At 46.3% G+C, this 17,536-nt stretch overlaps 1 protein-coding gene across 1 annotated transcript in view; it reads right to left on the bottom strand.

The window, feature by feature from the left end:
- Nucleotides 1–15,110, bottom strand: part of ntng2 (netrin G2) — an 89,908-nt gene extending 74,798 nt beyond the window's left edge. Inside the window, exons 1-3 of the mRNA XM_033048633.1 lie at nucleotides 14,922–15,110; nucleotides 14,091–14,667; nucleotides 1,660–2,303 (exon numbers count right to left, since the gene is read on the bottom strand). Of these exons, the coding sequence (XP_032904524.1) occupies nucleotides 1,660–2,303; nucleotides 14,091–14,321 (875 nt within the window). The 5' untranslated portion in view covers nucleotides 14,322–14,667; nucleotides 14,922–15,110. The remainder of the gene's footprint in view (nucleotides 1–1,659; nucleotides 2,304–14,090; nucleotides 14,668–14,921) is intronic.
- Nucleotides 15,111–17,536: the final 2,426 nt, after the last annotated feature.

Below are 17,536 nucleotides of genomic sequence, written 5' to 3'. Positions count from 1 at the left end.
GGATTTCTTCTGTAGCAAGGGTGACCTGTACAAGAGGGACATGTTGCACCTGAACAGAAGGTGGATCAATATCCTAGTGGGCAAATGTTAGTGCTACTAGGGAGGGTTTAATGTGTAGAAAAGGAACTGCAGATGCTGGTTTACACCAAAGATAGATACAAAATGCTGGAGTAACTCAGCAGGACAGGCTGCATCTCTGGATAGGAGGAATGTGTGACATTTCAGGTCGAGACTATCGAGGGAGGGTTTAAACTAGATTAGCAGGGCATGGGATCTAATGCCGTAATGAGGCAGGTGGGATGCTGGAAGTCCTTACAGAAGATAATGACAGCAGGTTCAGTAGTCAACATAGGCGGAAGCAAGGCAGGGAATGAGGAAAGAAGTTGGATTAAATTGCATTTATTTCATGGATAGGATGGAATAATGAATATTATCAATAGGTAATCAATGGATATTATTGGTAAATGTTATTCTCCGTGTCCGGCATCTGTACATTGTGGGCAGCTTGATTGTAATCATGTAGTCTTTCCTCTGACTGGATAGCATGCAACAACAAAAAGGTTTTTCACTGTACAATAAACTAAACTAAAAAAAACGAAACTAATATTTAACTGTGTGTTGTTGCATTAACGGGCGGCTGTTATTGGGTGGTTGTTAAACTGGTGCAATTAAGAATGTATTTGTTGCATTGCTGGTACGTATTACAATTAAACATTCTTGACTCTGGGCAAGTCTCACCTTTTGAAACCCTTTTGTACGGGGTAGTGGGTGTATGGAACAAGCTGCCGGAGGAGACAGTAGAGGCAGGTACTATTGCAATGTTTAAAAAACATTTAGACAGGTACATGGATAGGACAGGTTTAGAGGGATATGGGCCAAACTCAGGCAGGTGGGACTAGTGTAGATGGGACAGGTAGACTCTCATACTCTCAGACCAGGGCAGACTTTTAACCCAGTTTCTGTCAGTGAACAGCAAACATTTAACCCACTACCACTAAACACCACCCTAACATAACAAATACACTCCTTACTAGCTGATAACTATATTGATAACTTCCAAAAAATAGTTAATTCCTGCTTTTAGCATAATCATGGCCCAGGCAAGTACCATCTCTGTGGCAAAAGTGATATTAATTCTGAATCAAGAGGATAACATGAACACACAAGGCATGATAAAAAAAAAAGAATGAATGAGCATAGGAGAAAAGGGATAGGAAATGATCAGTGACTTATGGTCGCAAATCAGGCTTCACTTCAGTACCTCATCCACCAATCTATGTGAAAGATTATTGTGAATTTATTGCCCTTGGAAATTTGATATTTATATTTCAACAATTCGATCCCACTTCCCAATCTACAGCTCATTTAAATTGAAGTTACCAATATAAGCCAACAGCTGATTGATTCTTTATGCTAAGAGGCACATTGAGGTATTTAGCTGTGTCATGACAGTCCATTGTCTGCCTTTGATGATTGACTTTTATCAGATAGTTCAGCTCTGTGAGCATTTGCAATGTTATTTAGCCTTTCCTCTGGAACAGGTTAATAACAGCGTCTCATGAGTTTGATCACAGAGTTTATAACATTTTCTGCAGTACTTTCTAAAAAGAAAATTGAACCTTACAATGAATCTATTTCAATAATAACCTGCTCCCTTACCTGCCCACAACTTCAACATTAGAAATTGCGTAGAAGTACTTGTTTAAGTATTTCCTCTGCACAAATGTCCCTCCGGTTGCGGGTTTTATCAGCCTGATGCGAAGGTCCGTTAACGTGAAAAAGTCTCTTAGACCCTTGTTGATGTCCATTCTCTTGTACAGAGCCTCCATGTTCTGGAGGAACGAGCCTGCAAAAATCGCAAAGCGTTCTTTGACCTCAAAATGCAAGTTCTTCTCATTTTCAAAGCCCACCCACTTGGAGTAGTCTTCGGTGCAGATGATCTGGAGAGCAGTCACGGGTGAGAGATCCCGGACATTTTTGGCCTCCATTCTGAAGGCCTCCATGCAGTCTTCTGCATAGTACTGATAAGGCTGCCATGTCCTTCCATAATTTAGGGACTTCTCCAGTATCATAGTGGTGGGTCGGCCTGCCTCAAAGGTAATGACGATATTCTCGGTGAGTTGGATGCTCTTGTTCCAGGACAGAGTGATGTTAGCCAGGAGAGGTTCAGGGTATTTTTTCCAGGTGACACTTTGCCAGTAAGTTACAGGTCCGTTATCTTCCTGATCAAACATTAGTTTGGGGGGGTGAGCCAGGTCAGGGTTTGAAACATCACATTCACTAAAGCACATGTAGGGATTGCCCTGAAATGAGAACATTTGAAACGTTGCGTTAGTTCTGGTTAATTTCTTTGGTGGTTCATTTACTTAGCAGTTCATTCAATAAGACAATAGAGCATGCTTACAACACCGACAGTGATGCCACAGTAAATAGGAAGGATAGTTCATAGCATAGTATTACATGCTATCCAAACGGATCACATAACACGATACAAAAATACAATCAAGTCAAACCCAAGTTCAATAGATAGAGCACAGGAAAGATACAGAGTGGAGAATATAATTCTCAGCATTGTAGCACATCAGTTCCATAGATAAAATCCTATGTTCACATTGGGGTAGAAATAGAAACATAGAAACAGAAACATAGAAAATAGGTGCAGGAGGAGGGTATTCAGCCCTTCGAGCCAGCGCCGCCATTCATTGTGATCATGGCTGATCGTCCCCAATCAATAACCCGTGCCTGCCTTCTCCCCAAATAACTTGATTCCACTAGCCCCGAGAGCTCTATCTAACTCTCTCTTAAATCCATTTAATGAATTGGACAGTCAACTAGCTTATGGAAGAATCATTCAGAAGCCTGACAACAGAGGGGAAGAAGCTATTCCTGAGTTTGGCGATGCGCGCTTTTAGGTTTCTGCATCTTCTATTAGATGGGAGCTGGAAGAAGAAAGAATGTGTGGAACAAGTCTTTGATTATGTTGGCTGCTTTTCCGAGGCAGCCCGTTCATACAAATGTAGATGGAGTTAATGGTGGGGAATTGCTACGATTTGTGTTCAGTATCCAATGATACTACATACGGTAGGGAGTTGAGGGGCCTCCTTCTGTTCTGTGTGTCTCTGTGACTCTACACCCTATGGTCATGTTCCTGAAGCTGTTCCTTCTTCTGTTCCTGAACCTGAAGCTGAGAAGCTGTTCCCTAATCAGGAGGTAGACAAAAATGCTGGAGGAACTCAGTGGGTGAGGCAGCATCTATGGAGGGAAGGAATAGGCAATGTTTCGGGTCGAGACCCTTCTTGTCTTTTGGGTTTTTTTATGTCGGGGGGGGGGCGGAAAAAAGAAAGGAAGTGGCAGAGACAGTAGGCGAGGGAGAGCTGAGAAGGCGAAGGGGAAGGAGGGAGAAAGCAAGAACTATCTGAAATTAGAATTATCTGAATCAGGAGATCATTTGGCCAAAGGTGTCTATGGAGTCTACCCATCCGTCTCACTGCCCTGTGATGGAATATTGTCCACTTTCCTGAAAGATGTCACTGCAACACTCAAACTGCTCCACACCATCCAGCATTAAACAGTTTTCATGCCTGGCAACCTATCCATCAATTTGTAGGTGTCTTTATCACAGTCATACTCCTGGAGCACCCTACCTAATTGTGGGAATTTATTCAAATGATTCACAAAAGATTGATCAATCCCATCTTCTCAAGAACAAGGAGGAATGGCAACAGCATCCCCCCCTTTCCCCTGAATAAATGTATTAAAGATATCTACTGTTAATGTTTGGGGGACATGCTTGCAGCAAAGAACCTATTTATTTATCTGTTTTCCTGTCTTTTGGGAAGTTAAAGTCGCCTATACCTCAGTCAGCCAATATGTGCAACGTGAGATGCCACAAACAGCAGGTAAGATGTATCACCACTTAATCTGTTCCATCAGTGTAAAATTGTGAAATATTTATGATCTTTAATTAATGCTTCACCCACAATATGACACGCGACACTTTTGACACAGCAGAGGTCTCTGCACAATAAACTAAAGTATCTGCCTAAATTATGTCTTCAAATTCTGAACCAGGGTGAAATGCAATCAATTAAATCATGTTGACACATTGCTATAGTCATACAAGGATACTGAGTGCACTGATTATATGCACCTACTATTTCAGTCTTCACATGAATATTTTTATTTGAGGAAACTAATTGCACATTCAAATCTAACAGAACTAACTGTGTTTATTCATAGCTAAACGTGTTTCAAAACAATAATACCTTGAATCAAAGTATAAAACAGAATAATAAAATGGTAAATAAACCAATATTTAAATGTGGATATTGTTTTAAACAGAACCTGTCCACGAATAACCAAATGCAATAAAAATAGTAAATTCAAAAATAGAGATTCTTTGACGTTGTTAGTCAGAGCGATTGCTCTGTGTGGATATCACATGTATTATTCCCACTTCGACCACAGATTGGCAGTGGACCAACTTTCCACTTTCCACCCAAATAACACAAGCTGAGAAACCCAATACTCTAAAACTACTCCAGCTGCTAAGTTTGGAATGCAGGAGCCATTTTTCCTCATGAATGTGATTCTGCAATAATTGGGGCTTGGTATGAATGGGCTAGGTCTGGAGGGATATCAGCCAGCATGATTGGAGTAACCAGGGAAATGGATGGAGAAGCAAGCATTAACACATGCATTTAACTTCACTACAGAGCTTTTGCATCATACCGTGCACTGATGGAACAGCGCATTAAACTGTTTTGCAAGAGGTTTAGTTTACTAACAGACCTGAAGTAAATTGCATTTACATTTATGAATGTCCATACATTTTGGAACATAACTCTGTAAGAGGCTCAATGTATGTACACCCATCACAGTTTCAGAATTATCTCCATAGTCTTAAGACACGTTTGCCTTACATTTGGATTGTGGTGGGTTGTTGTTTTCCTCCCTCACCAACCAGAACTGTCACATTTGCTGGTGTGCTGTTTTCACAGATTAATTGAATGGCACTGTGGTATATTAAAAGGATATGATTGTCTGAAGTCTCTGTATAATAAGGAGTTAGGTTTGTCAGGAATATTAGAATGACAGCAGATGGTGGTGTATATCAACAGTAATTATGTTTAAAGTAGAGAATGAACCTAATGTTTTTCTCAAATTGTCAAACTAATGACAGAGTTTTAAAACTGCCTTTCGTTCTAACACCCTAGTCTTTGTTCCCATCGCCTTATTAAATTTGTGCGTCAGTTTCTCTTAACATATGTGTTTTCTATTGGGAAAATTTTATCTTAATTTATAGATGTGCTAAAGCAAGGATGGATTTTAACTGGATCGTAACTAAAATGAAAGTGTTTTTTTAATGAACTTCAAAGAAAAATAAAATACTCTGGGGAAGTTGGCACGGGCCATTAGCATTGCTTACTCTTTCAGATCTGACAGCTTTGAAGTTTTGAAACGGTATATGGTATGCATTTTAACACCAGTTCATTCTCATTAAAAATTTCCCAAATCTATAAGCATTTGGGAGGATGCAAAGTACTAAAGGAAGCATATTGATTTGAAAAATACATGAAAAGACACAGGGATACAATTTTGTACAAGATTACATTTAACCTTCTATATGCTGAAATATCCACCTGCCTTCAATCTGCACATACCATCATATAGTTAGCATGTTCTCTATCAAATGGTTTTAAAGGATGTGGGAACAATCACAGTGAACACAGCGGTGTTAACGTGGGAAGCATGGAGCTGTGAATGAGATGGTCTTTTCATGGATTGGATAGGCAAAAGGACTAGGTAAAGAGGTAACCAATTTGTTTAATTTAAAGATACAGCACGGAAATAGGTCGAGTGTTGATTACCTGTTCACACTTGTTTTATGTTATCCCACTTTCTCATCCACACCCTACATGCAGAGGCCAGTTAACATTCAAACTGGCACGTCTTTGGGATGTGGGAGGAAACGGGAGGAAATCCACAGGGAGAACGTGCAATCTCCACACAGACAGCACCCGAGATCAGGATCGAACCCAGGCATTTCAAGCCAGTGGCTCTACAAGCTACGCCACTGTGCTGTCTTCAAATAGAAATTCCAAAGAGAAGCTTAGTTCCAAGGGGAGTGGATGAGGGGTGTAGGGAAAGAAGAACTGTGGGAAGTAGTGAGGTGTCAGTGTGAGAGGGATAGGTAGAGACCAGAGAAATAGAGATGTGCACAGATCCCAGCAGCTTTTTTAATTGCCCCCTAGCATTTGGACTCAGAGGTGAGAAGGGAGAGGGTTGGGAGAAAAACACCTCTCCGAGGGAGAAAGTGAAAGGTGACTACTTTGAGGATGACCCAGAGTTGTGGGAAGCCAAGGCTCTGCAATTGGTTAGGATTCAAGGGTAGCAAAAAATGTGTTGAAAATGAATGTCTGTCCCTACAGATCAAATAGCTTGTTATGAGACCTGCAGTCTCCCAGACTGAAGCCATTCTGGGAATGACTGGGAACCATCCCCTCTCTGAGATCAGGAGGAAATGTTACCATTTCATCCAATGGGTTTTACTAATCTGTTTGTGATCAGAACTTTTAAGGATCTTGGGGGCGAAATTAAATATTGATGATAAAAATTAGTTCGATTATCACTGACATATTATGAGACATACTCAGTAGTTAATTAGCCACTAATGGAGTCACTGGGCTTTCTAAAGCTGCTGAGTGGGGCAATATTTTAAACAACCTGTCGGTCCTTAAACAGGAGTAAATATTGATGAAAGTGAAGTAATGAAAGGCCGGTGTTGGTGGCCGATGTTAAAGGCATGAATCTATAAAGGCAGCAGACGAACGCAGAGACAAACTGAGGAAGCATCAGGTGCAACATGGAGAAGACAAGCCGCCTCACATCCCCTGTGCATGTTCCAGGACAACTTTTGCCCGGTTGATACAGACACCCATAATATTGATGAAACTATTTATCCTCTTAGACTTCAATTAATCGAACTGCTGAACGCCTAGAAAATAATAAATACTTAAAACAAGTATTTAAACGAGTGTGTATTTACCGTGCGCTACCCGGGTATCATTAGAACATATAGAGCAGTGTAGCACAGGAACAGGCTCTTCAGCCCATAGTGTCTCTCTGTGTCGACCATGATGCCTAGATAAACTAATCTCATCTACCTCTGATGTAAAAGATAAATGCGAAATGTGGAACAAAACACCGGTGAGCTGGTATTGTTGTAGATTGGGTACAGTACACACTGGGGTTGTGTCCCAGTAGAAACCTGGACCTGTTGGATGCCAGCACCGTGTTTCGTTCATAAATCCAGCATTTGCAGTCCTTGTGTCTCCAGCCCTGACTGAACCTGTTTATCTCTATCCGTCCTCGCTCTGTGCCTCCTTCAAGTAAATAAACTCTGCGCTTTGATTAAATATTAATATCCCAGAAAGACCTCTTTCCAAGGAGAACGTTACTAATTCAGGCGCTGCTCAACCGCTCTCAAGTTCTATTGATTTTTTCTTTGGAAAGGTCGTCTGAAAGCAAGGTCGCCTGCAACTGGGAATTGTAAAAGTGTTCCTCGCTGTGGATAATGTGATTCTGCGACAGATTCTCATAAGTATTTTTTTCTCATTTATGGAAGGAGAGAACGTCGTGTTTATAAGGGCGATCTGCAAAACGTTCTGGGACTTTGAGATGGGGTCAAGTGTGTCAGAGATCACTTGTCCCTCTCGCCCAGTGTCAGGGGGAACATCTGAGATATAGAACTGCGCAGAGTTACTCTGCGGACCGGAACAAGTGTGATAGGGGTGTGGGGTGGCTGAGGGGAACGAGGTTATGGAACCCCACTTCTCACCCGTAGTGTGCCAGCTCTGTCCGGTCTGTGTCAGGGTTAAATTCATCGGGTTAAATCCGGCCAACTACTGGCTGTAGTTGATACATTTTTGCCAAGAAAACCATGGCATCGTTAGCAGCAAATCTCCCACCATGCCAGTCCCTCTGCCCGACCCATCTCTCTGATTTAACCTCCTTGCTACTCGAACGATGGGAGACCATGCGCGTCCGCCTAAACCCGTGGTTGTCCTCATTGGAGTCATCGAGTGATACAGAGTGTGGAAACAGGCCCTTCGGCCCAACTCGCCCTCACCGGCCGACATGTCCCAGATACACTCGCCCCACCTACCTGCGCTTGGTCCATATCCCTGCAACCCTGCCCTGTCCATTAGAGGCTGCTCTTATGAGTAAACGGGGATTAGACCGCCATAAATACTTGCCAACCTAGTGTGTACTCTACAAAGAATGGCGTCATTGCCAGTCCAAACAAATCTATAATTATCGCAGGGGATATTGAACAGAAGGGCCTGGCGCCCACCCTGGTGTAAATCCACCGGAGTTAGACGCTGGATATACACCTGAGCATCTCCTGCTTGATGTTTTTCATCTTCCAGCAGTTTTTTTAAAGTAAAGGAATTCTCTTTTCAGTATTAGAAGGAACACGGGTAAGAAATATTTCGGCGATTTGTTTTTCAGATTGGTTCTTCGCCGCCATATTGCCCCTTTACCAGACTCCACACACACCTCCTAATGTCAGTGAAACGGCATCGGGCCAACATCACTCATTCCATCAGTTCCATTCGGCCGGTGAGTTGAAGTAAAAGTGAATATTAATGCTGATCTGCTCCAGGGCCCTGTCTTCCCATTGGACCTGGATCGGTGTGGGCTCCCCCCCCCCCCCCCCCCTTCCCCGTGAGGTGGTTCCTGCAATCCCGAGGGGAGCCACGGTGGTAGTAGAACGAGTGGTGAATTCTCTCAACCCTGAGAGAGCGCTGCACTGTCGCGGGGCTCGGACGCGAAGCTTTTCTCATAGAAAATATTATCACTTCTTTCAAAAGAGTGTGCATTCTGTGCCTCGGCCAAAATTTACCGTAAAAAAAAACACCAGAATGAAATCAGTTCATTGTCACGTTATTCTGCCGGACGTAGATTTGACCGCGGGATTTTAACATGTTAACGATGACTACAGGGAAAATTCTCTTCATTAGCTCCTTTTGCGGGATAGATGCTATAGAAATGCAAACCCTCTCGTTCTCCTATGGCCATTGTTGAAAATTAGATTTGCAATGTTACAAAACTCATTTGAAATAATTTGTTTTTTGAAACAAACTTTCAGGATTTTGAGCAGTCTCGCGAAATCGTGGTGTTGTAATCTCTTGTGTTTCAGAAGGAACTGCAGATGCTGGAAAATCGAAGGTGCACAAAAAAGCTGGACAGACTTAGCGGGTGCAGCAGCATCTGTGGAGCTTCCTTCGCTCCTTCGTTGCCTTTTCCCTTCGCTCCATAGATGCTGCTGCACCCGCTCCGTTTCTCCAGCTTTTTTGTGTTGTAATCTCTTGTTCCTCGAGGTGTTGGACTCAAGATCAAGATACATTTATTTGTCACGTGTACCAATGCAATGTGTGGTCGCCATACATTTAGATAGTTGAGGGGTTTGCACGTTATGTGGTAAATATCCCTGTACACAAGCGCAGGGCAGTAACAGGGCGGATAGGTTACAATGTTCTGGAGAGGCGGATCTGAGCAGATCTTGCCCCAGTCATCGTTTCAAAGTCTCACTTAGTCACTGACCCTTCTCCGTTCAGCCAATCCGACCGGACGGCCTTTGGAGATTTACACCAGTTTGTCTTCAATTGCTTCTTTCTCGCTCTCACGTCATCTGGTAACTAACGGGATTCAGAAACTCATCCAATGTTTACTCGGGATGGTGGGTGCAGGGATGTGTAGGAAGGAGCAGCAGATGCTGGTTTAGCCCGAAGATAGACACAAAATGCTGGAGTATCTCAGCGGGACAGGCAGCATGTCTGGTATAGAAGGAACGTGTGACGTTTCGGGTCGAGAAGAATGGTCTGTCAGAAGAAGGGTCTCCATCCGAAACATCACCGATTCTATCTCTCCAGAGATGCTGCCTGTCGTCCCGTTGTTACTCCAGCATTGTGTGTGCAGGGATGTTGCTTGACCCAACCGGTGGCTTCGCCCAAAGAGACAGAAGGTTGCGAATATCTTCTGACCTATCGGGAGAATCGACCCGGGTCCTCCTGTTCGACCAAAATGCGATTAACCTTGCTGCGTTTAGTGTTGCAGAGTTGGACCATTCTCTGGCTCGGTAGCTGATGAGCGCCCGGCTCCACTCCCGGGCTGAGAGCTGAGGTGAATCCTAAAGCTGCTCAGTGTGGGACATTTCTAAAGCATTGTTGTAGGAAGTAACTGCAGATGCTAGTTTAAACCGAAGATAGACACAACATGCTGGAGTAACTCAGAACTGCAGTAACTCAGTCTCAAAGAGTCTCGACCCGAAACGTCAGCTATTTATTTTTTCTCCAGAGATGCTGCCTGACCCGCTGAATTACTCCAGCAATCTGTGTCTATCTTCTTGTCCTGGAATGTCCTCGCCTACACAGCTGCAGTCCCCGCGCCAAATCCGAGGCACTTTGGAAGATTTCTGGACAGCTTAATTTGGTGACACACGAAAGCAAACATTTGCTTCACTAACAGAGGATTCAAGGCGCACGACTGATTTACTGCGGCCGGTTTTATTGCTAGCCTGTGAGTGAAGATCTTAAATGTATATAGCGACTGTTAGTGTTACGAGCACGGTTCATTTCAAAACACAGTAGGGTGTCTTTGTGGGGATTGTAGGACACTGAATATTCACAAAAGGATGGAATCATAGAAGCGGGCAGCACAGAAACGCGCGGGTACGGCCCTACTTGTCCACGCTGCGCCCCTCTGACTACATCAGGTCCGTGTCCCTCACTGCCTTTCCTACTTCTGTACCTGTCCAAATAAATCCTATAAACGTTGTAATTGTAACTTCAGGGAGCTTCACGTTGAATTCCACCTGTCTCTACAGGATGTTGGAGGATTTGAGATACTGACAATGAAAAACGATCTTACGTGACAGGGCCCTTCAGCTCCAAACTACTTAGCCGGAGAACTGGGTCAGTGGGGAAGAGGAGGGATGCGTGGACATGACGGCAGAGTGAGTCGCTGAAGAAGGGTTTCGGCCCGAAACGTCGCCTATTTCCTTCGCTCCATAGATGCTGCTGCACCCGCTGAGTTTCCCCAGCAATTTTGTGTACCTTCGCTGAATCCTGTCGGGGCCGCGTGGAGCGGGCACACCAAGCGCACAGAGACTGAATACGTTCATTCAGAAATGGTGTTACACTGCACCCTCGGCATCAGCGGTGATAGTTTAATGCATCGAACATTGAAACATATATAGTGTAGTTAGGAACTGCAGGTGCTGGTTGAAACCGAAGATAGACACAAAAAGCGGGAGTAACTCAGCCGGTCAGACAGCATCTCTGGAGAAAAGGAACAGGTGTACGTTTCGGGTCGAGACCCTTCTCCACATCCTTCTTCAGTATACAGTGTTTTTAATCTGCAGCAGTTTCACGGAACAGCCGTGAGGTTACTTCCTCGAAAAACAAGAGTTACTGTTGGGGCTATATGCTCTGTGATGGCATTGGCCGCTTTGTGTTATGTCAGTGGTGTGTGAGGCGAGGGATCGCGGTGGAGAGAGAGGTGGCCGTGAGCGAAGGCGCTGGTGCCGCCTATACCTGTGTTTGTTTCATCAGCAACAACACCAGATGATGTTGGTTATCTGACAAAGCGGCACACCATGAATTAATGATGATCCCCATGGGATTGTGGATCAGGAGTTAGCTAGCTCCCTCACATCTCCACCGTGGTTTAAGCTTCACACACACACAACAACAGTCAGCTCAGGCTCTGGAGAGGTGACATTTTCATTTCTAGCAAATTTACATTCTCGCGTTTCTGAGACATTGTGGTCAAATAAGTGGAAGGTAGAAGATTCATCCGGATTTCTGGATCCAAATGGCAGAATTCAGTTTTCTGCCCGCGTCAGACCAACGAGAACATCGCTGGCCCGGTAAATGTGGACTTCACCGCGATTGTGTGATGGTTTTGGTTTTCCGCTATCAACAAACTTTCATTTTTACTTAAACCCGGACTCAGTTGCCCACTGTTTGCTGGCATTCGATAGTCATTACTAAACTGAACACATCTGAAAACTTGTTGACGCCGCACCGGAGGAGGGAGGGGAGGGGGGGGGGGGGGTCAGTGGAGACTCCACAAAGCTTTTAAGAATGACCCTGGCAGAGGGAAGAAGGGAGATGAAATAAGAACCGTTAGAAGCGGTTGTTTGCACTAAAGACAATAATAACCATAGAGTCTCCGTTGATACACACGTGGTTTTTAAACTAATCTTACAACTAATTCGATCTATATAATCCCCGCTGAAAACAGTCCCAGGGATATCTCCTCGATTCTTCGATTCCTTTCCAATCGATTGTTCGCGGCAGTGGGGACTTAAGAGACACACATCCTGTTCCACATCCAATTTGAAACACGTTATAGTGGATTATTTACTCCAAAAAAAAAATCACAGGTATGCCGAGAGGCAAAAAGTTCCACTGTGGGCGAGAGAGCGCCTTTCGTTGGTGAATGTCGCCAATATTTACAATGTACTTCCTGCTCTTTGCTTTTTTGAAAACGAAAGATTACATTGATCGATAAAAGTTTACTGCAACAATGATATGCGAATCCCGACCCGATACGTCGACCATCCCATTGCCCCCACAGATGCCACCCGACACCCGCTGGGTTCCTCCAATAGTTTGATGTTTTTCCTCCCCGGGATCTAGCAACCGCAGTCCCTTGTGTCCCCATTACCTTTACCCGGAGCTATTGCTCGGTTTGAACTCGTCTCCAATTTGCACCCCCCCCCCCCCCCTCCAAACCCTCCACCCCACTCTCCGCAGTCCGCAACAGAGAACGGGGTCGCATGTAATGCCGGGTTTTAACAGTTCCAAGTAACATTGGGGGATTTTGATAATCCGTTCGTTGGCTAATCCGGGTGCAATGTGTAGAGTATGGATTCTATCTTTTTAATCATGCATCAGACTCTTAGCGTCCATTCCAAATAACCGTGTGTCTATTAGCCAGCTGTTTATTAAGCTAAACCGACGGCATTCGCTCTCGGCTGAATTATTGATGCCGTAAAGTGCTCCTGGACCGCGCACTGAATCCGAGTTTAGCGAGCCACACTTAGTGAATTACCAGCGAATTGCCAGCGAGCCGCTGTTAGTGAACTACCAGAGTCCCGCTGAGTTACTCCAGCAGTTTCGTGTCTATCTTCGGTGTAAACTAGCATCTGCAGTCCCTTCCTACACAATTGCCTGCAGTGTTCCCTGCCTGTACTACCACATGATGGTCTATCCAGCTTGTCCCTGCACATTCTGGAGCCGATTCCAGGGCCCAGCGATGTAGCAAGCAAATAGCGGATGATGCATTGATCCTCGCACCGCCCGCTGCACAGCTCGGACAGTCACAACCAAAGCGCGGCCCGACACGCAACTACTTGAAGTTTCTAAGCTTTGTTTTAAGTGTATCCCGTCAACTCTTTATGCTGCTGGACCACGGAGAGAATCCAGACAGATCATCTTCTCTCGAGGTCCAAGTAGAAGGGGTGATAGATAGGTGGCAGCAAGGCTTATGATGGGATTGGATCAATCTCATAGTTGCGTGTCCCGGAGAGAAAGTTGCCGTTTGCCGTCGGCTCTTCGCCCTCTTACCCCTCCCCACTTTGTGAAAGTCTAAGCATCGGTTTTCCCACGCCGTTACCCCCGGCTTTACGGAGCTGCGCACCATTTCGGAGCCCGCTACTGTTCACAACTCGCGTAAAGGAGCAGTCGCAGCACGAAGCAGCGACGTTTAGTTTAGTTTGGAGATACAGCGCGGAAACAGGCCCTTCGGCCCAGCGAGTCCGCACCGACCAGCGACCCCCCCCCCCCCCCCCCCCCCACCCCACGAACACTATCCTACACACACACAAGGGATAATTTACAGTTATACCAAGCCAATTAACCTACAAACCTGTATGTTCTTGGACGTGTCTGAAAGTTTACTCGGAATCAGACCAGTGCATGAAATAGCAACCATTAGACATGAGGTGCAGATGGAAACAGTGTCTCTTGCCCGCGTATCCCCGTTACACTCCCCGCCCGCCCCCCTTCCCCACTTACCAGGGCACAGAAGCGCTCGGGCGGGTCCCCACAAGTCACCACAGCCGGCTCCACCTTCACTTTCAGGTAGGGCTTCATGGACACGGGTCTGGGTTGACAGGCGTAAAACTCCCAGGAAGGGCCGTCATCGGTGTTGACCAGCGACTTGCAGCTGTCGTACTGTGTCCTGGCCGGCAGCAGAGAGTAGATGAGGGCGGCCAGCTGTAGCATGGGCATGGGGCCGGAGCGCATGGTCCCCGGGCGGAGCGCACACGCGGGCTCGGGTCGGGTGGCGAGGCGTGCCGGGCACGGGCTCAGTTCAGCACGGGTAGCAAGCACACAGCAGACCCGCTCCGCCACATCCCGGGCGCTCCATAGTTCCCGAGAGAACTCAAACCCCCCGCCAGCTGAACCTCATAGATCCAACCCCTTCAGATGTCCGTGCAGAGGGAGCGGGTCGGTCTGGCCGCTGTCCAAGTGTTAACCCGCCGCTGTAAAGTCCTCCAAATCCAGCCGGGGATTACTGCGAGCCCATCTGGACGGCCTGAGTTCTACGCCTCTCCAATCCTCTCCTGATTCGCGTGAACATTCTCGGCAACTAAGTGAGAGAGAAACATAGGCGTGAGCTGACACGGGCGCATAACTTACACTAGCTGGAAAGGCGCCTGCTTTGCGCGTTCCTTCACTCCCACTGACAGGAGGGGTTTCCCACAGCGCGGCGTGGCGCACACGCCCCTCTGCTCCAGTTTGGCACCGCGGTTGTGGAGGGCGGCCGCGAGTTTTACTGCGGGAATCAGGGGTCATTGGTGGAGAGGAAGGGTGGCACGGAGAATAACGGAAGGTGAGACCGACCTGGAGGAAATGAGCGACCCGGTGCTTTAAACATAACGCGCGCTGGAGGCGGGAGCTGCCTCCACATCAAAGGTTGGTCGCGTCCCGGCCTCTCCTCCTGGCTTCAAGGGCAGATGGCCGCACATGCCGTGGTCCAACTTAATGTGGAGACTAAATCCCTCTAACATCACTTTCAATCACTATCTGTGCTTTTATGTCAGAGCAGCATCAAGTCTGCGCAACTTCCTCCAGCGCAGCCCCGGGCTCGGCTCTTCCCAATCAGCTTAAAGGGACAGCGCTGAGCCCAAGTGCTCTTAAAGAGGCAGATGTCGGAGACGGGCGTTTGATGGGGTGGAGTGGGGGATCCGGAGTCCGTAAAGAACCCATCATAAGGATGGGAAGCGAGAGGAATGGCTCCGAATTGACTGGCCAGTATTTTCTCACGGCGGTGAGGTGGGATGGAGGGGGGTGGGGGGGAGTCGAGAACAATTTGGGCCACTTTGGGCCAGTTATCCAAACTCCCGATCGGCTTTCTGGGGAAGGGTGATTCAAAGTCATATAAGTAAATTCACGTCTCAATTTTCTTTAGAAGAGAATCGCAATGTAAAATTAGAACGAGCTGGCTCGAGAGGAAACGGGCTTAAAGACAAGCGTACTGACATCTCAAGGCTATTAAATCTGTTGAAATGTCGCCAGCATCTTGGCATCAGGCAGGTGAACTTCACAGTGAAAGAAAGTACACGCACGGCACTCTCCCCGGTCCCTGTATGGAAAGAAAGGGCTGCGGTGTGTGATGAACTTTAACCTGGAATCTGTGCAGGACTGAGCCTCGCAAAAAAAGCCGGTTACACCGCGCTTAATGCGCTCAAATCCCCCTGCCAGATGGGAGAGGTTCTGCAGAGCTCCGACTGCGAATCGCACCAGCAGTCTCTCCACGCCCTCACCCACATTGGTTGTTTTTTTTAAAATCATTAAGCAACAGACAATGGAACAGAAAATAGATTATTTTCAGTTAACACTGCATCTGCTCTGTCTGTCCTTTGACTTAATCCGGCTGTGCTCGGCGGCGCTTTGACCCAGTTCCAGTGGTGTGCTGCTGGAGAACAATGTACAACTGAGAGAGCGAAAATAAAGACTAGCAGATGCTGGAAATCTGAAATAAAAAAATAGATAATGTTGCAAATACTCAGCAGGCCAGGCAGCATCTGTGAAAATAGAAAGAATCCACCTTCTGGTTCCTGAAGCTCTCATCAGAGGAGGGCGAGGTCTGGGAAGAAGAGCGTTCCTGATAGGGCGGGGGTTGCGATGTGGTCGTCAGTGGAGGTAGGTTGGTGAAGGCTTGTAAGTTTGAGAATCATCTCTGTGGTTGAGGTATAAGGAGAGGGAGAGGCAAAAAAAGGGGGGAAAGAAAAAGACTAGAACTTTTCAACTTTAGACTTTAGATATACAGTGAGTCCACCGAGTCCGCGCCGACCAGCGATCACCCCGTACACTAGCCCTATCCTACACACTTGGGACCATTTATAATCTCCAATTTTTACCGAGGCCAATTAAACTACAAACCTGTACGTCTTTGGAGTGTGGGAGGAAACCGTAGCTCCCGGAGAAAACTCACGCGGCCTCAGGGTGAACGTACAAATCCGTACAATCAACACCCGTAGTCAGGATCGAACCCAGGTCTCTGGCGCTGGAAGGCAGCAATTCTACCGCGGTGTCACTGAGCGATTGAACACAGCAGTGCGAGAAATATGAGATCAAAGAGAACGCTGCAAATACCCACACCTGATCGGTGCAGACCAGGAGAGAAAATCTGAGCTAATTACCAGTTAATGACCGTTCATCAGAACTGCCCGATTCCACTACCAACTGGAAAAGCTGGTTCCGTGAAGTAGTTGCTTTCAGTGTTGATTGCTGAGGTGCCCAGTTGTCACATCGGGTGTTAACCCGTGATCTTACCTTGGCCTTCAAACAGCAGTGTACAAGGTCAAAGACGGGAATATGTATGAAGGATCTGCAAATGCTGGTTTAAACCGGAGAAAGACACAAAAAGCTGGCGTAACTCAGCGGGACAGGCAGCATCGGGTTGGGTCTCGACGTTCCGGGTCGAGACCCTCCTTCAGGCAGGAAGGTCATAGTGGAAGAGGGAGGAAGAATTCAAATGCGAAGCAATTTTCCAGACTGAATGAAAGTTTACCTCCATGATTTCACTCAATGTACCTTTGCTTACCTCGTAGAGGAGACATTGGATTGTGCTTCATCAAATGCGATTCGCGTGTGCCCTACACAGTTGCGTTGGATTTGGTTCTGATCTTTGGATAAACCAAATGCAGATTGGGCCACTGCTTTACATAACATTCAGTCCACCGCTGTGAACCTGATCTTCCAGTCACCAGTTCGCCACCCTGGATCCACTCCGGCTTTGGCCTCTTACACTAGAACATTGAACCTAGACGGTATAGCACAGAAACAGGCCCTTCGGTCTACAATGTCTGAACCGAACATGACGCCAAGATAAATTAATCAGCTTTGTCTGCAATGACCCATATCCCTCCATTCTCTGCATATCCAGGTACCCATTAAACAAGCCTCTTCAACGTCACTATTGTATCTGAGTCCACCGCCATCCCTGGTAGCGA

Source organism: Amblyraja radiata, chromosome 32 (genome assembly GCF_010909765.2).
Source record: "Amblyraja radiata isolate CabotCenter1 chromosome 32, sAmbRad1.1.pri, whole genome shotgun sequence".
NCBI lineage: Eukaryota > Metazoa > Chordata > Chondrichthyes > Rajiformes > Rajidae > Amblyraja > Amblyraja radiata.
Note: the sequence above shows the minus strand (reverse complement) of the source record. Positions and strands in the feature narration are given on the sequence as shown.